Source organism: Rhipicephalus microplus, chromosome 8, assembly GCF_043290135.1.
Source record: "Rhipicephalus microplus isolate Deutch F79 chromosome 8, USDA_Rmic, whole genome shotgun sequence".
In the NCBI taxonomy this organism is placed as follows: domain Eukaryota; kingdom Metazoa; phylum Arthropoda; class Arachnida; order Ixodida; family Ixodidae; genus Rhipicephalus; species Rhipicephalus microplus.
In genome coordinates this window covers 45,715,246-45,739,309 of record NC_134707.1, presented here as the reverse complement: position 1 = coordinate 45,739,309, position 24,064 = coordinate 45,715,246, and the positions used below count along the sequence as shown (strand labels likewise).

Genomic DNA, 24,064 nt, shown 5'->3' with positions numbered 1-24,064 from the left:
GTGTCAATAATAAATTTGCTTCTGTTGTTTCCATTGATGAGGATTGATTTGGTGTTATCGGTAGTACTGTTGAACACCATGTCTACGCTGAGTTCTCCGATTGTCTGTTGCAATTTTTCAGTGAATATTACTAGGACAATGTCACGCGCAAACAATCCATGAGTCGGATATACAAAGAACTAAAACCCTATGACGGGCTACACGAACGATCTATACGGTGAAGAAGTCATTGTAAAATGAAATATAAAAATACAACCAATTAAAAGGGCAGCATGCCTCTTTGTGTGCTGTATGGCATGATGTTGATTAGTGGAGTCTTGTGGCGCAAGGGTCACGAATGGCCATAGAGCGCCATGTCTTTGATGCGATGTAAGCAATGACCAATGATTGCTATGATAGGGTGTATTACGGCTGTATAGAGGCCTAAAGTGACGCACAGTATAAAAGCGTAAAATGTGCGTATAAACTATGAAATGATTACTGTGATACGGGATCTGATGTATGGGTGTGCAGTGGATTACAAGTGACTGGTATCTAAATATGAACTATTCTAAAATATAACGAATGCCTCTCCAACCGTTTTCAAACAAAAGGCTAAGAGCCAGATGCTTCCCAGGGTAGACAACCTTTTCGGAAAGGTAATGCTATGGATTACCCTTGTATATGATGCTGAATCTGTGGGTTGTATCTAAAAGCGCAAACAATGAGCCATATTTAAGAAATGGTTTTTCGCTGAAGAAATATCCAGGATGAACTGGAATGTTTCCATGGTAAACTAACGGGAGATGCTTTGTTCTAAATGGTCTAATTCACTGTATTGGATGAGAATGTGGCTGACAGTGAGTGATTCACCACATCTATCACACAAAGGTGTATCACCACTGCACAGAAGGTATGAATGTGTGCTGTGTAATTGTCCACTCCTTAGCCTTGTAAGTATAACCTCTGTGTGGCATGATTTGGATACTTGCGTCCAATTACCTAAACAAAAAAAACTTGATTACGTGTAGTTTATTTTCCGTATAACTATTCCATGTGATCTGCGAATAAGCTCTGAGCTTTCGTTTAAGGTATGCTTTCAGTGCAAGAAATGGGAAAGTTACAGATGTATTGACAGCACTTTCGTGGACAGATGCGGCTAACTGGTCCGCCATGACGTTACCTTGGCGCAGTGTCCTCGCACTTAGGTGACATGGTACAGTGGGTATTAACCAAGGTGTATCTGTCATTATTCTCATTGCCAATATGACGCTGTCCGCTCTAGCTCTGTATCAAGAAGCGGCACCTGGCCCACCTGCACGTTCAACCCATTAGTGTAAAGACACATGTGTTCTTCGAACGGCAAGCCATTCTTTGTTCTTTTTCTTGTTTGTCTCTAGTGAAGCGATTGCAGTTAGATATGAGGCCACTTCTAGTTTAAGTGCAGCAACCAAAATTTTCTTCTCCAGCAGCTTGATAAGCCTAACGCGTTCTATGGTGGTTCAATAGTTGTTTTGTGTTCACGCAGCTCGTCGAGCACAGTTCAAGGAACACGCTGCCCGACAACATGAATGACTCCCACACCGAAAATCCGTACCCTCCTGAAGATGCCACAGTTTACTGCGAGATTATTACTATTCTGCTTCGGTTCGAACGTGAAGGTATACATGCACCAGCATACGGTGGCTTGTCGGTTTTCCTGAAATGCATATGCGTGTCAGTACCAGATGGTGAGGCGCATTGTTCATTTCCTTTTGGAAAGTCTTGTTACATACAGGGCATTTCTGGTGGGGGTATAAAAAGAGTTTATGTTCTTCAAAATTGTCTGATGTTCAGTGTTTAATACTAGAGAGGTTTAGGCTTGTTGCCATGATTAATGAAGTTCTACAACACGTTTCCAAATAATTGTTAGATGTATTCTATAAAAAAGCCTAACTCACGCAGGAATCGACTGCCCACGAAATTTTAGAAACCTTCATATAGAAAATGAATTTCAGTTATTGGTCGCATGCACGAAGCGCTTTTGCTATCGTCTTGTACCGGCGTGTGAGCGGAAAGCAAGGGGGAGGGGGATCATACGAGGGCCACATCCTTGATTTTATATATTTTTTGGGGCGAATGTGTGGCTTACGTTTGCTGCGATTGTGAGAGCGCAAGTGACTACAGTTACTGTGGTTGTCGCGGAATGCGGCGGCCAGACGTAGTCAGGCTGATAATGGTGATTGTGATAATGATGCTCAAGTGAACCTATACTCGTGTACTTCGAACTGATCACGCACTCATTTGGTTTTATCGCATCATTCGTCGAGAGAAGAAGGAACAATTTTTATCCGACTCTGATGCTCATTTTGAACTCCTGGCCGCGTTCTGCACTACAATGCTTGGCTGGTGTCTTAGGTGCCTCGACTACCAATTGTCAGTCTTTTATTTCAATGCTAAAAATGTTGCAGAGCTTCTTTAGCTATACTTTTTCTGAACTAACCATTACTTTCATGGTACCACAAACCTGAAGCTATGAAAGTGGGAATGCAGGTTTATGAAGTTGAAGCAGATAGAGCTCGTTCACAATTCTGTGAGGAAGATGTTTGTGCTAGGGACATAGCACGAGAGGGACGCTAGAACTACTGGCCTTCACCAGTTCTAGCTAATTAAAGTTGTCATGCATACATATCTCAAACTGCTTCAAGAAACACAAGTCAAGTCATGCAGCGTTCCACATTTGAGGTGGTTTTGTAAGTTCTTTGTAGAACAATGTTTTATTGTAAGTCATCGACTGATGTCCACAAACCATAGCACTAGGTCACGTTTATCATTGTATTTTAGGCTTATGATAACTTACGTGTCCCTGTTTTTTTCGTATTCTGCCTACAAAGACATTGTTAGTCATGAAAACATATATTACACAAGCTACAAAATATACTTACTTAGTGAGTGCTCATTTAACTTTAAAAAAAGAGCTGCATCTCAGTATGTATTTTGTTCGCGTTACTTTTCGTGTGTGCTCCGTAGTCATATGTATGAGGTTTATTTGATTTTCAAATATTTAACGCAATCAATTACCCCGAAAAGCGACGTTGAGTGTTGACTATACACGTATGTTTTAGGAATTGCCATCGAGCGGGTGTTGCACTCCTATGAGCATAAATAAAGCCAGATTTGTCGCGCAGCGTTGGCTTTGCGGACAATGGCTATTTATGCTCGACAAGTTCATTACTCTTCCTTCTCTCAAAAGAGGACGTTGTCCTTCCTTGCAAGCCATGTTGCGGTCGTCATCTATACGCCATTATTCACGCGCATGTAATTCAGCGAAAGTTTCGTAATGTCACTCACATTAGAATCAGAGGGTTCTTTACATTAAAACAATATTTTTTTAGAGTCCAAGGCCTTGCGGTAGAGCATCAGGTAAAATTACTCTACCAATAAACAAATTTTCTACCGCTAATCAGTATATTATTATTACCTACGTACGCTGTGTTTAGGCGACACGCCAATTTCACAGGGCACCCCTCTCTTGTTTCAAAAGATCTGCTCAAGGAATTTATTTATGTGTGCGTAAAAAACAGCTCATTTATTACTCAGCAAATAATAGCAACAATAAATACAGAGAAAAATGATTAAAAGAAAGCTTTATTTTAACCAGAGGTGTGTTTTATGCATTGAATTTTTTTAGCGGATACAAGTAAGTATTTTTCGCCATTTCAAACTTGGTAGTAATGTTTTACACAAAATTTTGTGGGTCTCCAGTTGTTACATACTACGCGTACGACTTGTCCAAAATAGCTCAAGAAATCAAAAAGACATAGAAGAAAACACAACCACGCTCGTCATTTCTAACCCTGCATTATTTATATTTATGAGGATAGTATTGCAGAGAAATGTTTACATTGTGGCAATGTATTCCTTGCGAAGAGTTTAGGTAGCGTGCAAAAAAAATTTTTCGTGCACTAGTAGTTGATAAGAGTGAACAAAAACGATAGTGTTGTAGAATACACACAAATATTCACGTTGATGTTATTGTGGATTATCTGCCACACTAAAGTTGTAACATTAGAAAGTAATGTCTTACATGGTATTTTTTCATTGAAATTACGTATTCTTTAGCAAACATTGTCGTGCTAATCATCTCCGGCAATATTCCGGCAATATTGCTTGAATATTCCGACAGTATCTCGGGCAATATTCTGTAAGATCAATCTCAATGAGCGAACAAAAAGTGACGCTAAATTTCCCAGAGCTGCGTGTAAATCAAAACTGAAGCGGTAACGTAGGTGTCAGAATTTTCAGTCTTCGTTCGAAACAATTTTCACATTCTTTTTTGTCACTGCAAGGATCAGTATATTTTACTGGTATTCGTAAATGCACTGGTTACAGTGAACATACCGCGTGAATATTAGCGTGATATACAAGGTGTGCTATCTACGTAAAGCCAAAGTTCCAAAATAGGCCGATACACTTCATGGCAACGCGACTAAAAATATTTTGCGAACTATGGAATGGAGAAAGTCGCAAAATATTGTGTTATGTGTACTTGTTGAGCTATGCAAGTTTATTTAATAATTGCCATTTTTTTGGGGAGGGTGTCGATGGCAGGCGGAATTGGAAAAAAAATACTTAGTGCTAGCAAGTAAAGGCGCAAGGTAGCCCACACCACAGTGTGCCAACTCGAACGACGTGATTTACAGAAAACGTGAACCCATTTTTTAAATGACCAGTAGTTCTACATAATTCCAATCACTTGGAAACCAAAAAGGTTGTCTCCTTGCCTAAAAAGTAAATTGATGGCACACGGCCACTATTGCAAGAATTATCTTACATTCGATTATATCTATGTCGTTGGTATCATTCTGTGCACCAGAAGAGTGTAATATACATTGGTAGGCAACAGCTCCCTAAATAAAGCGCATACAAATGATTGTAATTATTCTTGTTTACTACTTTCTAGTTGTGTTCGCGTAGTCTACCGTTAACACGTGTTCCCGTCTGATCCATATACGCATTTCAACACTTCAGTGGGAACTTCTACGGATTCTGCACGAGAAGTGGTTTACGATGTCCCACCAACCTGTTTAAAAAAGTAAATAGACAAGACTGGAAAATTTCTTGACCTTCGGCTAAGCAAACGCAGGTTAAACGTATCAAACAGACATATTTACGACCATTTGTCTGGACATTTTCAGGAGCACCGTTGGGCAGCTACGTTTGATTCAGGCACTGTTCTGGTGAAGCACAAAAATACTGACGTGCGATAATTTATTGAAGCGGAAGTGATTTATCGCAAGTGGCATGCATGTTAAAGCCCCAACAGTTGACCTCCTAAATAAGGAGACAGCCTTTCTGGTATGAAAGTTACATGACTGGTACTGGCCCGCTGTGAAGGAATAAGTAGGTTATTTCCTCGAGATAAATTTTTTCAAGCTAGCGCATTGTAATGTCGTCTCTCATGCATCCTGGTAGGTTAGCGCTGAATGTGTTGAATATAATTATCAACTGTTAGAGCGACTGTCCGCAATGGTGGATCAGTGGATATCGTGCTATGCTGCTGACTCGAAGGTCGTGGGTGCGATTCCGGCCACGGCGGCGATGGAGCTGTAATGTTTGAGGTCGGTGTGCTGTGCGGTGTCAGTGCACGATAAAAAACACCACATTATCGAAGTTTCCGAAGCCTTCCACAACGGCGTTTATCATAATCATATCCTGGTTCTGGGACATCAAATCCAAACAATTATTAGTAATGACTATAGCAGCAACAACGAGGGGTAAGAACTTGCAATTAGGAAGTTCAATATTAATTGAAAAAGAAAATAATTAGGCCTTTTCTAACTTTCTATTTATCAAGTATGACTCTTTGTAGTGGTCTCGGTTTCTGCGAAATAAAGTAAAACGTGTATGCATGCTATATATGTAATGCTGTCCTGCATTCATGGGCAAACAACTGGGACACTTTATCGGGCATGCTGCCGCCTAAACGCGATAGGGCACCGAATATATTGGTAAATGTGCAATGACAAACCTTCTGGTTACGCCCCAAGCAACGAACACTGAGCCTGCTTATCTCACTGTCGTGAGCCATGGTGAGAGAGGCGTAGCATTTGTGCGTAGTATATGAAAGAGAGCATTACAATCTGGGTGAAAAAGCGGTGCAGTCATGAAGTATGTTGTCCGATTTCACGGGTCTCTGCAGTAGGCAAAAACCAACAAACAATGCTCCTTAATAGGTGCAAAGTTAGGCGCTATTTATTCGTTTGTTTAGCAAACCGATAAAGCACTTTCTCTTTGGAATTTTTTCGCCCTGCTTCAGTGCTTCAGGAGGAAGTTCAATAACCTTGCCTGATTGAGCAGTCAGGTATCAAAAAAAAAAAAAGAATAAACAGTGCTAGCTACTCGAAGAAATACTTAAGAACATGAACTCAGTCAAATCGGCATAGAAGGCGTCGGCATAATTTTGAACTCTGGAAAGAGTTAGGTACAAAAATTTCTATAAAATGCATCTATAAAATTTCTATAAAATTTCTATAAAATGCATCTTATATATTCGCTCGCAAATGGTGTTTCGTGGAAATCCTATTCTGCAGGCCCTGCTGCTGCAAGCACGCCATCTCTGGTGTCCGTATACCCAGGTATGCTGTGTCTATGAAACCAGTTCATGCGCTGAAAAGTGCTATTGTCATTCTCATAATCTTGGCTGCACCCATTGCTGGCCATAAGCATCTTCCATGCTCAGCCAATCAAAGCGGTCCTGAGCTTGATGCTGCAACGTTATTACTGGCCAACTACTTAATTTTATCTGCTCACCTATATTTTTTCTTTCTCCCTTTCACGCATGTGCTGCCTTTCACAATTCTGTCAGTCACGCTCAATGACCAGTGACTACCTGACAGCGGTTCATGGCAGCCGTTACCTAAAAACCTACGTTCTCAGAAAAGCACCTGTAATAGTCACTATCAAGTCGTTCACCCTTTTTTGATATTATTATTATTATTATTATTATTATTATTATTATTATTATTATTATTATTAAAGATATAATAATAATAATACTTTATTCATCAAGTGTGAACATGGAAAAGTGCATGGGTACAGATTCACTGGGAGGTCCCAAGGTAAGAAGCGCAGGCGGGACCTCCCACGGAAAAAAAAAAGGTAATCATCAAGCAACACTGAAATACATTGTCAGCAAATAAACACAGCATAAAAAAAGAAAGATGAAAAAAAAACAAAAGAAAAAAAACTATTAGAATAATAAGCAGGAACACTAAAAAACAAGGAATACATCGTTAATCTAATTAAAAAAATGTGGATATGAATACCACAACAAAAAAAGACATGATAATACAGTTACAATTCAATCAAACAGAAGGGCCTAACAAGAAAGTCTTTAGTTTGGATTTAAAAACGCAAAGTGATTTAGAAGATTTAATATCAGAGGTAAGTGAATTCCAGAGCGAAATGGCCGAGAATAGAATCATTTGTTTGCCGTAGTTAGTGTGTATACACGGAAGTAAGAGATTCTGGCGTGAGGCAAAGCGCGTTGAATTGAGATTATTAGTGATGCAATGAGGGAGAATATCTAAGACAAGGTGATCGTGCAAGACGTTAAAAAATAAAATACCAATGCTGTACCTAAACAGATGATGAAGGGGCAAAACACGGAGCTGATAGAACAGCGGCGAAGATTCTGCTGGTCGATGGGAAAATGTAATGATGCGTAACGCTTGTTTCTGCAGTGTTATTATTGGGGCGATGTGGGTATGATACGTACCACCCCAGGAAGAAATGCAGTAATTTAGGTGATTGTGGACAAAAGCGTAATACAAAGTTAGGAGAGTTTGCAAGTTGAAGTATGGTCTAGCTCTAATCAAAACTCTTATGCCGAACATAACTTTCTCTGAAATGAAGATTACGTGCTCATGAAATTTAAGGTGAGAATCGACTATTATGCCAAGAAAATTAGTGCTACGACGAAGTTAAATTTTAATACCGGGAATATACAGGAAGGGAAGTCGGAAATTTTTCTTTGCAGGGAACTAAAAAGCAGAAAGCAAGTTTTAAGAACGTTAATAGATAACTTGTTGAAGAGACACCATCGCTCGAGGGAAAATAGGTCAGCTTGGAGCATTTGCGTTAAGGTACACATGTTTCGGTGGGAGTTAAAGATGGTAGTGTCGTCAGCATATAGTACGCATTGTGAAGAGGTTAAACAGCGAGGAAGGTCATTAATGTAAATTAAAAAAAGAAGTGGGCCCAAGATTGAGCCTTGTGGAACGCCTCTGTTAACTGTGACTGGGGGTGATGTTGCTGTGGAAACAGAAACTATTTGTTGCCTGTTTAAAAGAAAGCTGCGTAACAAAGTTAGAGCAGGACCCGTAATGCCATAACGCTCCAGTTTAGTGAAAAGAATGTCATGGTCAATGGTGTCAAATGCTTTTGAAAAATCTATGAAAACAGCAGCAGCAACGTCGCCGTGATCAATGAAAGACTTAATTTTATCTGTTAGACATGCAGTCGCAATATTAGTTGATAGGGCAGCACGAAAACCAAACTGAGAGGGGGTGAGTAAGTTGAATTTTTTAAGGTAGCGGGAAAGACGGGTCTCAATAAGTTTTTCTAGAACCTTATCTAAGAAGGAAAGAATAGAAAGGGGTCGATAATTATCCATAAAGCGCGCGTCATCTTTTTTGAATACAGGAACAATTTTTGCTATTTTCAAGGACTGTGGAAATAATCCGGTTTTGAAAATTAAGTTGAATATATAGCAAAGTAGTGGCGCAACAAGTCGACGTACAAGTTTCAAATGGAACCCATGAATACCATCTAAGCCAGGCCCGGTAGTCTTTAATCCTGCAATGGTAGCTTCGACTTCGTCGGAACAAGTACGAAATATAAAAAAACGATTGGGGGCAACGCAAAAGGTCAGAAGAATAAGGGCACGAGGGAAGTTGTGAGCATACACCCGAAAAATGTTTGCTAAATGCATTAGCAATGTCTGCAGGTTCAGTAAATGATGAGTCGCCCTGAACAATGGATTTGATGGGCTTGTGCTGAGTAGCGTTATTCAGGAATTCCTTAACTAACTTCCATTTTTTCTTTATGTTGTTACCGCACCTATTGAATTCATTGTCGTAGTAGCGGCGCTTGGCGGCTTTAAGGAGCGAGCACAGAACTTGAGAGTAGCGTTTATAACGTGCTCGGAGATTAGAATTTAAAGGTTTGTGCTTCATCTTTTTGTATAGATTATCTTTTTTACGCAAGGCAAGAAGAAGGGAATTTGAAAGCCAAGGGCACCGAGGGGCAGCGTAATGCCTATTGGAAGTTATTATTGTTGTACAGTCACCGACAGCATTGATCATTGCATCAGAAAACTGCTGTATAGCGATATCAGGATTCGAGACATTGAATATGCTGGACCAGTCTATTTCTGATACAAGGTTTAAAAATTTTTCACGATCAAATATAGAATGCTTGAAGGTTTCAGTTTAGTTTTTTTTCCTGCTTGTGCAAGTAAAAAACACGGGGAAGTGATCGGTAATATCGCAGTCGATAGTGCCAGCTTCTATTGGGGAATCATGATTAGAAAAAATATGGTCAAGGAGGGAATGGGAAGAATGATCTACAACACGTGTAGGCGTATTTATCAGTGACTCATAACCGTAGCTACAAAAAGCACTAGTGTAGATCGAAGTGATAGGATTCGCAGATTCAAGAAGATTGATGTTAAAGTCACCCATGATGAACACATTTTTGTTTTCGAAAGACAACTTATCAAGCACAAGAAAAAGTACATCGCAGAAATCAGCTGCATTAGATGAAGGAGAGCGGTAAACGGAGCCAAAGACTGTCCTATTAACATTTGAAGAATCAATTGGATCGAGTTCAACCCAGACAGATTCGCATTTGGGAACATTTATGCTTAGATCTTTGCGTCGACAATACGAGAGCTGGTTTGAAACGAAAATGGCAGAGCCCCCGTAAGGGCTACCACTACGATGATCGTATTCGCAATCATAGTCGGCAAAGCCATACATATCGCGATCTTCACAAGTAAGCCAGGTTTTGGAGAAGCAGATGATGGAGAAATGATGGTTCAAAGTATGAAGTAGTGTGGAAATCTTGTTACAGTTCTTTTTAAGGCTACGAGTATTGAAATGTATTGCGCTGAAAACATTCGCGTTACCTAAACATGTAGCCACCTGTGCTGGTGAAGCACAATTCATTACAGAAGAAGAGAGAAAGCTACAAAGCCAAGGAAAGTAGCCTACTCTTCAAAAATTGCAAGGTCGTGGTCAGTCAGTACCCGAAATACACGACTGTTGATTGTTTTACGCGCCTTAATAACACAGTTCTCGGTCCACACGAACATCCAGTTTTTGTCTTTCTTTAGCGCGCGCGCCTTTCCGAGCAATCTCTTGTTTTCCGGGGTAAGGTGTTCATTGATAAAAATGGGTGAATCCTCGCGATCATTGAAATTGAGGGATGAGGTCGCAAGACGGGCTTTGCGGGCTTCAGAAAGGAAACTGGAACGTTTGTCTAGTGACCGAAACCTGGCAATGATGTTTAGTTGATTTTTTACATGTGTGGGGACCCGATGCACAGTATCAAAATCATCAGGAGTCACTGGGCAACCGACTTTCTCTCCGATTAGTTCCAGGATCTCTGAGCAGTTTTCGTTTTGAGTTACAGGAACTCCCCTAATTTCAATGTTATTTAAACGTGAGTATTGCTCGACTTGAGCCACTTTTTTGGAAAGGCGATGGCTGCACTCAGCCTGTGACTTGTTACTGGCAACAAGGGTGGCATTTTCCGCCTTGACAGCCTCAAACGTCTTATTTATGAAATCCATGGAAAGTTTCATCTCGTTTAGTTCACGCTGTAGATCCTTAACTTCAGCAGACTTGCTGTCTACCAATGCGAGTTTCAGCGCGTCCAGTGATGCAGAAAATTTCTCCAATTTTGCATCAACAGCAACCTTATATTGTTCGAAGTCTTCGGAAAGTGACGCGAGAGTGAGTTTCATGGTTGGGGCGAGCGATCCACACTGCGGTACCAATTAGAAGTTCAAGAAAATAATTCGCACTGTATTACCTGGGTAAAAAGATGATTCCGATTAGTGGCCGGTCAGAGCAGTCCACAGTGGTGGACCGCTCGCCCAAAAGTGGTGGCCGTTGGCGCGAAGAGCAATTTATGAAGGATCCGGCATTGACTGCAGAGACACCTCACGTTGTAGGCGGGAACCACAGGCTTCCAGTAACAGCTGAGCTGCGCACGCATCAGCGGAACAGGTGACAGAGTGGTCAGCGGCACGCGACGGTGAATATGCAGATGATCCGTCACCGAAGTATCAGTCGGGCAGTGCCTGGGTCAAAAGATGATTCCGATTAGTGGCCGGTCAGAGCGGTCCGCAGTGGTGGACCACTCGCCCAAAAGTCACACGTTATAACAATACACGGTATGTTAGTACCTGGTGGTGGTGACGTCCATGCTGATAACGCAGTGTAGGTTATGCCAAGCGTTATTAGTGTCTTCCCTGCACCAGTTCCTCATATATAATAAAAGCAGAGACTGAAACGCAATTCCTAATACTATGAAAATTGTAACATGATTGACTCTTTGGGCATCATTCCACTGCCATCTAGCTGAAACAAAATCTCAATAAAAAATTAGGATGCAAGCTCACTATTTAAGTCTTTCCTGCCATAGTCTTTCCTGGGCTGCACAACTTGAATTGACCCCCGAAAAAATTAACCACGAAAGCTACGAGTTGAGCTGCTCTGTATATTCTCGCAGAGCCGAACCACGAGATTGAAGTAACTAGAAGAATAAGATTGGGGTGGAGCACATTCGGCAAGCACTCTCAAATTATGACAGGTAGTTTGCCACTATCCCTCAAGAGGAAGGTATATAACAGCTGTATCTTGCCGGTACTTAGCTACGGAGCAGAAACCTGGAGACTTACAAAGAGGGTTCAACTTAAATTGAGGACGACGCAGCGAGCAATGGAAAGAAAAATGGTAGGTGTAACCTTAAGAGACAAGAAGAGAGCAGAGTGGATTAGGGAACAAACGGGGGTTAAGGATATCATAGCTGAAATCAAGAAGAAGAAATGGACATGGGCAGAGCATGTAGCGCGTAGACAGGATAACCGCTGGTCATTAAGGGTAACTGACTGGATTCCCAGAGAAGGGAAGCGGGTTAGGGGGAGACAGAAGGTTAGGTGGGCAGATGAGATTAAGAAGTTTGCGGGTATAAATTGGCAGCAGCAAGCACAGGACCGGGTTAACTGGCGGAACATGGGAGAGGCCTTTGTCCTGCAGTGGACGTAGTCAGGCTGATGATGATGATGATGTATATTCCCGTGCACATACGATCATGGCGGCGTTTTCCTTTCCTGTAAAAAGGTGTGAAGACTTTTAGAACGCAGAGATGCAGTATTCTCTTATGCAGTCGTTCAGGCGCCCTAAAGTCATCGCATCAGCATTTCATTTTTTTAGGGTGAAGGGGGTTCATGGACATTCACAAGAGCCCTGCGGGGATTACGGTAGCACCAAGGCCGTGTTCGTTAAATGAAAAATTGAGTCACTGTAGTAAACGCGAAGTATTTCTTAGCACTATTTGCTATTTACCGCGTGCTTACAGGAGGTTTTCAGAAGCCTAGAATGGGAACAGTTAGGAATAAGAGTTAATGAAGAGTACCTTATTAACCTGCGCTTCCCCGATGAAATTGCATTGCTGAGTAACTCAGGGGAGGAATCGCAACTCGTGATTAGGGAGTTAGACAAGGAGAACAGAAAGGTGGGTCTTAAAATGAATCTGCAGAAAATAAAAGTAATGTACAACAACCTCAGAAAAGAGCAGCGCTTCGAGATAGGTAATAGTGCACTTCAAGTTGTAAAAGACTATGTCTACTTAGGGCAGGTAATAACCGCGGAGCCGAACCACGAGAGTGAAGTAACTAGAAGAATAAGGATGGGGTGGAGCACATATGGCAAGCACTCTCAAATTATGACAGGTAGATTGCCACTATCCCTCAAGAGGAAGGTATATAACAGCTGTATCTTGCCGGTACTTAGCTACGGATCAGAAACCTGGACACTTACAAAGATGGTTCAGCTTAAATTGAGGACGACGAAGCGAGCAATGGAAAAAAAAATGGTAGGTGTAACCTTAAGAGTCAAGAAAAGAGCAGAAATGAATTAGGAAACAAACGCGGGGTTAAGGATATCATAGCTGAAATCAAGAAGAAGAATTGGCATGGGCCAGGCATGTAGCGCGTAGACAGGATAACCGCTGGTCGTTAAGGGTAACTAACTGGATTCCCAGAGAAGGCAAGCGGGTTAGGGGGAGACAAGAGGTTAGGTGGGTAGATGAGATTAAGAAATTAGCGGGTATAAATTGGCAGCAGCAAGCACAGGACCGGGTTAACTGTTCAGAACATGGGAGAGGCCTTTGTCCTGCAGTAGACGTAGTCAGGCTGCTGCTGCTGCTGATGATGATGATGATGATGATGATTTCTTAGCGAGCTGCGGTGACTTTGCCGCAACCGACCGACCGACCGACCGGCCGCCCTATCTATCTATCTATCTATCTATCTATCTATCTATCTATCTATCTATCTATCTATCTATCTATCTATCTATCTATCTATCTATCTATCTATCTATCTATCTATCTATCTATCTATCTATCTATCTATCTATCTATCTATCTATCTATCTATCTATCTATCTATCTATCTATCTGTCTATCTATCTATCTATCTATCTATCTATCCATGTAGCCGCCTACGACATTTAGCTCTCCTTTTAACTCTTCGTTTCGATAAGGGGATCAATACCAAAATTGGTGTGGCATAACAAGACTGTAGGCCGAGCAAGAATAACTAGACATACATGAAAAGTAAGATACGTGTGTCATGAATGTCATGATTTACATGTCATGGTCTTGCTGCTCTTACGGTGGTTTCGTTAAAAACATATTGCTAAACTGGTATGTTATGACACGATTGGATGGTGAACATAAGTGACAGACCTTAACGCGTAAATCATGACATGCGTGTCATGCAAGAACATGACTACCTGCCGCACTCCTGATGTGCTCGCGGTCGTTTCGGTAGCTTCGCATACACCAATTTTGGTATTACATGACGTGAATAGATTCAGAAGTGATATTACTGGTGCAAACATAATATTCATCACATGCGTATCATGTAAAAATATCACTACATGCCATGATGCGCTCGCGGTCGTCTCCCAGGCTTTACATACACCAAATTTGGTATAACGTGACGTGAATAAGTGACAAAAGTATGTGACTGGTGCAAACATTATAATCATAACATGCGTGTCATGTAATAACCTGACTACAAGACGTGCTCATGATGCACTCGTGGCCATTTCGCTAGCTTCACATATACCAAACTTGGTATTGCGTGTCGTGAACAGACGTCGAAAGTAAATGGCACATCAAAACATGATAATCATAACAGGCGTATTATGAAAAACATGCCTACAATCACTGCTCAGAGAGTGCTCACGGCCATTTCAGTGGCTTCACATGTACCGAATTTGGTATCACGTGGCGCAAATAGACGACAAAGATAAATGACACGTCCAAGCATGATATTCATGACATGCATATCCAGTGAAACATGACTACATGCTACGCTCATGTTATGCCAGACTTACTTGCAGGCTATAATTAAATACCACCCCGAAAAATCTTTCAGCACACGCGGTAATTGTTTTCACGCTGCAAGCATACAACCCGAAAACAATTCTACTCAAAATAGATTTCTACACCAACCTACTTCTCATTGAATATTTCAGAGTACCACATTTTTTTTACTTTCGTTGTTGGAATAGAAACAACACTAACGCAACCTTGTCTTTATGACCATTCACAGCGAAGAAGTCCGTGCTGTGCGCAGTCATGTCTCCGACTAGGTTCAACCAAAGTGTACACGCTAACCTGTCGCAGCTTCTACCGGCTATTGGAGTCTGTCACTACCTCATAGTAGACATTGCCCATGGGTCCCCGCCAAACTACAGGGGTAAGCATATTCACAATACTGGCACTCACTTAGCTTAGCGTGATGGCTTACATGTAGTTAATTATTTGCAGTTACAATTAAAATGTTTATTTTTATTTTATTTACACATATTGCAGGTCCTTCTCGGGCCCATGCAGGAATGAATACAACTAATTTACGCAGCCAATAAATAAAAATACACAGTATTTCTTGACACAGCTGAAAAAATATGTAACAAATTAACAACTCGAAGGACATATCACTCAGCCCTATAGATACACATACACGTTTTTACACACACACACACACACACACACACACACACACACACACACACACACACACACACACACAAGCACACCCACACGCATATATATATATATATATATATATATATATATATATATATATATATATATATATATATATATATATATATATATATATATATATATATATATATATATATATATATATATATATATATATATATATATATATATATATATATATATATATATATATATATATATATATTTATATATATAATATAACAAACTGCAGCTGATAGAGCTACATATTCTCGAACGTGCCTTCACTGCCTTCACGTGGATCTTCACCTAGACTTAGTCGGTGGAAGCACTATGTATAGGCAGACCAAGTCACTGCATGTCAGCGATAATCCGCAGTGGTTCTTGCAAAGCGCAGCGTGGACATTTTTATTGGAGCAGTGGCACTGCTCAATTCAGTGAAGTGAAGATCGAAGTTCGAGTCGAGGAGCACTTGCGAATACATTTGTGAGCCTGCCGGGCCACTCGAAAGTGAGACCAGTGTGCCAAGCCAAGCGTGGCGATGTACTGGCTATAGTTCTGCACAAAATACCAAAGATTGCCGCGCTTTCCTTTGGTTGCTCGATGGAAATCGCGTCATTTGATTTTGTGTAGAAATTTTATCGCAATAAATGATCCATCAAAATCAAAACGGCACGTTGTTACTCGATTAAAAATTACGCTGCGGTGATCCAAACCAGATGAATCCCAACACCACATGTCTTCCAAATATTTTCCGAAGGGAACAGGTGGTTGGGGCAATCACCATTACAATCGATTGCAACGGAAAGTACAAAATAGGTTCTGCTTTCAAAAAATCTCAGGCATTTGCGTAAGGTGCCACGTGAAGTTTTTGATCCAGAAGCACATAATTTCATGTTCTTGCCTTTCCTGCATATATTGGAAATACTGGGAATATTAGGTGTACTGGGAAAATAGAGAAAAAATTTAAGGAGCAAGATTTACAAATTAATATACATTAGGCGAATAAATTTGTTCATCTGCTGTGGAGAAGGCGTGGTGATCAGTGCCAACTGTACATCGAATGTTATTTATATTTTTTACTGTCAATAGAAAATTCCTAAATGGCACGCACACTCACATTTTAAACCCTGTACTTTTTCGCGCAGCTACCGACTACGAATTCATTCGAACCTTCTCAAGAAGCCTCCCAGTTCTGTTTACAATCGATGAAGCCATGCCCGCAGACATAACAAAAGCAACGCACGATCAGACGTTTCGCAATAACCTTGCTTCAGTGCGCAAAGACCTGCCAACTTTTGCTGGCTTAGGCTACCTTACATCTATGCCCGGGCTACAAAAACGGACCACTATAAACACCATTGTGCCGGTTCTCCGTGATCTCTTCAGGGTAAGTGAACAATTGCCGAATATGAAGCGGTAAGCACTTGATTTTGTAGTAGGTAACATGCTGAGTGGGCAGTCACCAATGCAGTTTTTTCTTTTGAGAGTGCATAGCTAAGTCAATTCCCACTGTTTGATAGTGCCTCATATTAAGCAGGCAGATCTTTCTTCAGTTTTTAACAGGTAAAGCCACGCGTTACAATCTTATCTGTATGACTTCTCTTTATCTGGAAAAAAAATTTAATCACTAAAAAGCGTTAGAATTCAAGCGGCAGTAAATTGAGTTTAGGGCTGGCGCAGAGATTCCAGTGGTCATTAAAAATAAAGAAAAGCAGCAAACAGTAATTCATTGAATTAAATACTGACTATATTGAATGCCGTAAACACTGTACTGTGAATTCTGATATACAATTGCAAAGATAATGTTTTTAATAGCAGGCCTACTTTTTCACTTCTGGACAAACGTTTCATACGCAGTGCAGTACGCAAGCATTTCTGCACGACGCTGCCTCTCGTTAATAATGTCGAATGTCTTTTCACAATGCGTAAACCTCGTAAAAGCGTTAACTACATCAGTGGTAATTCCCCGTTATCTGATCTGACACTATTGCGATTGACTGAAAATTTGCTTTTCGTGAAATCAGGGCACTGCCTGCGCTGTTTGGGCACGTTTGCGTTTTACCCTTTAAACTGTCAACGCGAATTACACTTGCGAGCGAATGCGTTCGGGGTCACAGAAATGTTTCACGTGTTTATCAATTTGAATTGAAATATTAGGGTTACTTTCAAACAGAATAATGTACCTATACAATGTATCGATTGTTGCAAGCGCTAAATATTAATCAGTAACAAAATCTTTAATCAAACTTAGACGTAAGAATACGCTGTATGGGTTACAAACACGTTACATTGCATCCTCTAGCTGTTCGTATATGGTAGCTGATTTATGGAGTTTAACGCTAAGCTTGCGTCATGAATAATATAGACACATTTTGTCGACAACATCAATATCGCGTGCATGCATGCACAATCCACACGAATAACAGCTTTTATCATATGTTGAAGTAACTGGTAGAGTGCTTCTGTGAAGTGTTTCAGCCGAGGCGCTGCCACTCGCCACAGGTCGTGAGCACTGGCATCTCTTATAGTTCTTGTAAGATATGATTTGGTTGAATTGTGCCCATGCATTATCTACGATGTAGAATTTGGTGCCAATACCTCGAACAAAAACTGGAGACTTTTGCCGTGCTATTCACAGTTGCGCATCCCCCACCTGGAAACGCATCAGGCCTGATCTATACAAAAAGATAACCGTGCCAAAGACAATTTTGGATAATTTATTTGTCGGGCTAATAATGAATTGTAACTTGATTTTACTTTCATACTTGCTGTTGCGGAGTATTAAATTGGTGCAAATGATACCTCCATACACTTTCGAAGTCCCAACTTTCATAAATTTGGCGCGTAAAGTATTAACCAGGAGTCTCAATTAATGCCTTATACTCTGTTCTACTTATCAATATAACTAAATACTCCTTATAACCACGGGATTTTTTTTTACTTTCAAATTCATATTAGCTAGCCTAATTAAACGTTTTGTGTGGTATATCAACATTTTTTTTGTTATTTACCCTAGTTTTTAAAAATTAGCCTTTTCACTTCAAAATTATTGTTTGGTACATCATTTTCATTGTATATACTTTCGCTTCCTTTTCTGAAGCTTGAGGTGTCCTACGCCACTTTCTAGCCCCGCCCTGGCGGTCCTGTGACTAAGGTTCTCGCCTACTCACCCACAGGTCGCGGGATTGAATCCCGGCTGCAGCGGCTGCATTGTGGATGGAGGTGAAAGTGCTCTAGGCCCATGTGCTCAGACTCGGGTGCACGTCAGAAAAACTCCTGGTGGCCAAAATTTCTGGGGACCTCCTCTAAAGCGTATCTCGTAATCATCTGGTGATTTTGGAACGTTAAATTCTCTATATCAATCAATCAATCAATCAATCAATCAATCAATCAATCAATCAATGTGCGAGCCTATCATTATGCCACTTTCTAATTAATGCGGCCATAGGTATTTTCGACGAAGAGTGACAAGATTGTCACATTCCGCGACTAAAAAGACAAGTTTCTCGCCTTTAAAAGCTGGTATCCCCATTAACACGCATGCACGTGCACGTATGCTCCAGAGCGCGCACATGCGAGCATATATAGCGCTTTAGAGACCGCATTCAAATAGCAAAACGCTAAGCAGCAATCAATTCTGTTCTGCTGGAGCAGTGCAATAGCAATGTGGATGTACTGAAGAGAAATGCATGCTTCCAAAGGACCCTCCTACTGCTTTTCAAATGGCATGTTCCGCAGATGAGCAGCAACCACTCTGGCGCTCTAAGTTAATTTTAGATCATCGTTTGATTTATTCACTGGACTTTAACGTCCCAAAATCACGACATGATTATGAGCAACGCTGTGCTGGAAGGCTGCAAAAAATACGACCACCTCGGTAGTTTCAACGTGCACTTCATTTTAAGTACACGAATGTCAAACATTTTCCCCTCCATTGAAAGTGCAGCCGCTACAGCCGGTATTCAATCCCGTGGCCTGAGTGTTAGCCTCGTTAGGCATGAGGGCACAAATAATTGTCTGTTTCAAGGAATGAAAATGTACGATCTCAAATTTATTGCGCTATCCACTCAAATATTAACGACATGGTTCAGCCGTCCCAAGTCGGATGACAACTTGAACAAAAAAAGAGCCATAGTCTCTTCAAAATTTGCATACGACGTCTTGAAGACAAAAGCCATAGTTTGTTTTTCAGCTGATTCAACTTATCAAGATCACCAGCGGAAACTTTCTGCACATGATGTAATTTTGCGCTTCCTCTGCCATTAAAGGCACTCAAATTTTACCGAACCTCACTTTTGTTTGTATGTAACGTTATATTTGTTGTATGTAACGTTTGTATGTAACGTTATATTTTGCATCGATGGTGTTACCGCCATCAATGCTTGACGCTGAGGGGCACTTTTCTATGAACGATGATGCCTACAGACTGTTTCAAAATCACTCTCAAGACTTTATTTTACCATGCCTGCTTGCAGATAAGTAGCTTGTTTTGAACAGTGACCAAAATAAGCAGTTGTAGAATCAGCCTTGTTAGATCTACCTTCTAGATGCTCACCGTTGAAATCTTCACGAAACACTGTTTCTGTGCAGAAACTGGAACGTGCGCTGTTAGAAGCGAGAGTTGGAGCTCCTGAAATATCCAATTTCTTCACCATCACACCAGACTCAACTCAGTACATGGCGGTTTACCATGACCTCCTGAATGCTCTAAACGGGTAATTCCAAACTTAACTGTTAGCATTATATTGAAAACTGATTGATATATCCTTGTCCAGTAATAACGAAGAGTTCTTTCATATCGAAATGCGACATTTTAAGGCTACGTAACTGACGCATTGTTGTTTCCACCACCTTCTGTTTGCGTGTGCATGTAAAAACTTATTTAGAGAAAGGACGAGGCTCGACTCTTTCAAGTCAAAGCGGGCGGCTCGTATGAAGGCATGGTCAGACCTAGTTCTTCAGCGACATCATGGGCTCCCAGACCGCACGTAGCTTGTCTTGGAATGAAGACCTCCTTAATACTTCCTGTGAAGGCACTTTTCTTTGTGGTTGGTGAAAGTCAAAGGGCATCTCACCGTCATGTGCGTGATGCCAAAGCATGCCATTCCACTCATTACATCTTTTTTTAATCTCCAACTCCGGGTAGCTTTTGTCAATATATTATGCCGTGAGGTCGGTTTCCGTTTGTAATAAACGCAGTGAAAGTACAAGAGCGTTGTTTAGACTTGAATGTCGGGATTAAATTTGCTGGCACTGTCATGTTAATGGTTAGTAGTTTTCTTGCGCATGGATAAATCAAACGAAGGCTATCTGATATTTCGGTATAATTTTACTGAAAAATTCGCATCCCAACAATGTTACTTTTTCTGGCCAGTTTTCTAGCCAATTGACGATGTTATTTCAAACGAATTCTCATTGTACTCGTTGTAGTGAAACTTGTGACGTCGCGTTTCAGACCGTAATGGCTGTACATTAACTGCCATTTCTTTAGAAAGAGGTTGTGGTTTGAACAATAAAACTACTGCAGTGCTACTTGTGGATTTATAGGTACGATTGGTGCATTTGTGATGCACAATTTGTATTTGTGACTGCATAAGCCACACAAGCCATGTCAGCGCCAAATGTGCATGTCATCGTGAAATCTTCACCTGTACTGATCGTGATTGCTGGAAAGTGGAGATATGGTATGCAACTTACACCAAATGTAACATTGATCACAAGAAAACATAAGCATAGAAAGTGTCACGTACTGACGCTTCGTGCAAAAGAGTATGCCATATTTTTCGATTTTGGACAAACTTTTTAATAATCATCTAAAATGTAGCAGACATTCAAAATCTCTTGTTATATCAACCTTTATTTATCACCATTCACTAATGCTATGCTTAGAGGTGTTTGTGTTTTTTTTTTTGGGGGGGGGGAGGGGGGTAGCTTCCAGTATACTGTCATAGAGGACTGGAATTCTGTTGCTTAATTTATATAATTCAACCTGAATCTCAAGAATTTTTTTGCGAAGAAAGCCACCAATTCTCTGTTCGTGCATATTCCCTTACTGTACTTTTTATGAAAGCCCTAATACTCACATAAATGGGCGGCTATATTCTTCCAGACAATTTGATGTCCTAAAACTGGCCGTGTTGCGCCAAGGTACCAGAATTTCTTGTGCAAACGTTTAGTCAAAATTTAGTGGAACAAGAACATTAGCATTGCTTTTTAAACGGCAAAATTTCTGCTCGTGCACCTCTCTCCGTCAAATGTAGTGCATAGTGATTCACACCCAGTATACTTGTATTCTTAGTCTCTACTGCCTTCTCGCAACAGCGTACTGTTGTCATAAGCGCAAACTATTCCAACTGAGTCGTACGTGACATCATGAACAATATTCCACAGATGTAGCTTACACAATCATTTTTTGGCATTTCTGTATTTTAAATGCTCACACCATGACTTACGGTTGTGGCACTCAAGAAGCCACATATTGACCACTCACATTGAGCCAGTAACTTCATTCCGTACGAGTCCCAGTATGCGTTAAATTTATTACAATAATGCTGTGTGTGTATTTCGAGGTTACATACTAGTCCTACATTGTTTTGCTGTAGACGCAGGAGCAATGAATATTGCTTCTGAATTCCTTGCCATATTAAAATCATAATCCAACTTGAACAAAACTCATTTATAAAGCAAAGAGCTGAGAAAAGTGGACATCACTTCTGAGAGCACAACGAACATCAAAAATAATTAGACTTTGCGTTTCTGAAGCTCCGTTCAATAATGGTTACTTGACGTGAAATATTCCGGGTGCATGATATTTACGGCGTGGTGGTTTTTCTCTGGTCCAGCATTGTCCGCTTCATCATTGTCAACACGGTCACAAAACTTCAATCATCTCCATGCTATGCTCAAGCAAGAACTTCGTGGGACACCGGATGCTTCTTTAGCAATAGCAGCCAACTAACAATGGTAGGTAACAGCTCATCAGTTATCACCCTTTTTGTGAATATTTTTATGATTGTCCTAACCGCAATTTGATTGATTGACATCTGGAGATTATGTCCAGAAACCACCATGTGATTATGAGAGATGCCGTAGTGGAGGGCTCCGTAAATTTTGCCCACCTGGGGTTCTTTAACGTGCACCCAAATCTGAGCACATGGGCATCAGCATTTTTCTCTCGGTCTAAAATGCACCCACCACAGCCGAAATTCGATCTCGCGACCAGCGGGTCAGCAGCCGAGTACCTTAGCCACTAGAGCACCACGGTGGGGACTGCAATATAAGCAAATCATGAATCCCGTAACGTGCACCAACTGTGCCTTCAATACGTCTTCCGGTAGATGTTCATTGTTATTTAGGATATCCGTTATTTAAACACTGCTTCACCAGATAACTAAAACCTAGTAGCCACATATATATGTCATGGTCATGGTGTTTTCGAGTGATACAGCGTCTGAGAAATATTTGGTTGTATTGAATGTGCAGTGTTGCACCAGTCACTTGGGTGAAATAATTTCTCGTTCTAGCAGCCGTCAAGTTCTAGTGTATCAGTAGTTTGTGTTGGTGTTTATTGTAATGCAGCTCACGAACTAAAGATCAAACGGTAACGCTGCGTGTAAGTAGCCATAGTAAAGTACCATGGCTGTGCGTGGTGGGTGGACGAGTATAATAAATGAAAACCATAATTGCAACCTTCCATCGACACGTCATTTAAAAGACAGTGCTGGAAAGATTCGTAGCAACATCATTTTTGTACCATGAGCTGCACAGTCCAAAATTCAGCACATTTGCGTAGCTCATGATGAGCAGTGTTGCGCATGCGCGAGGAGCAGGTACGTCACAGCGCTCAGCAGGTGCGCTGGAGTCGTGGTGCACGCCTCTTTTGTCTGCGCATAATAGAAGAGTGACGTCATAGCCGAAGTAGACGCAGTCTGATAGTACCACGTGGCTCATGTGCCTCGAGCGTCGCTGCTCTCTTCTTTTTTGGTCGCGTCTGCAACGGTGCTACGTGCATATAGCGGGGCGTTCACCATTGTGTTTAACAGAGGCGCAGGAGTGTGGAGAAGCTTTGTTCATGGGATCCCGAAGTAGTTGCCTGACTCTTAGTTGTTTGGCGTAGGAGTTAGGCCCAGTTCACACTGAGACGTTGGGCGCCGACTTGAGCACAAAATTCGCTTCGGTGGCAGCGAGACCCCGTCCGCACCAACCGGTCCCTTACCAATTTTAGCAGCCACGGCTGCCGGTCTACTCAGCTCAGCAATAGGTCAATGAGTACGAAATTCGAAAACTGGTGGCGCACTTGTGATGTCGCTGTCAACGAAGATGGTACCGACAGCGTCGCCCTTCAAAAGCACTCGTTCTATTTTCGGCAAATGCCAAGTGGCTGTGCTCACAAGTATACCAATGAATCTTGTCCCTTTTCACGTGCGCCATGTTGCGACTTAACCCAAAAAGTAACATCTCTTCGTGACCTATATTTTCGCGTTTAGCCTACCACGGCAAACCAGTCGCCACTGCTTGTGCCATTTTTTTCAGTGGAAGCAGGCCCATGAGACATCGCAAGAAAGTTGACTTTGAGCAGGCCCTGCTGTTCGACGACTTTGCTCCCATTGACGTGATAAGTCATAATGACATGTGAACTTAGAACATAACACGAATAGAGCATGGGGATATCCGGTGCTCTCCTTTTAATTAGCGCTTTACAAGATAGAGGCGTTCTATCGAGTTTTGGCGTATATCGGTGGTGTGGTGT

At 41.2% G+C, this 24,064-nt stretch overlaps 1 protein-coding gene across 1 annotated transcript; it reads left to right on the top strand.

The window, feature by feature from the left end:
• The first annotated feature begins 6,539 nt into the window (after positions 1-6,539).
• On the top strand, positions 6,540-23,411 carry LOC119165373 (uncharacterized). Its single transcript, XM_075870208.1, has 6 exons — positions 6,540-6,596; positions 14,876-15,022; positions 16,461-16,702; positions 19,906-20,030; positions 22,158-22,278; positions 23,358-23,411. The coding sequence occupies exons 2-6, from the start codon at positions 14,902-14,904 to the stop codon at positions 23,409-23,411; spliced, it is 663 nt and encodes a 220-aa protein (XP_075726323.1). The 5' UTR covers positions 6,540-6,596; positions 14,876-14,901.
• The last annotated feature ends 653 nt before the right edge of the window (positions 23,412-24,064 follow it).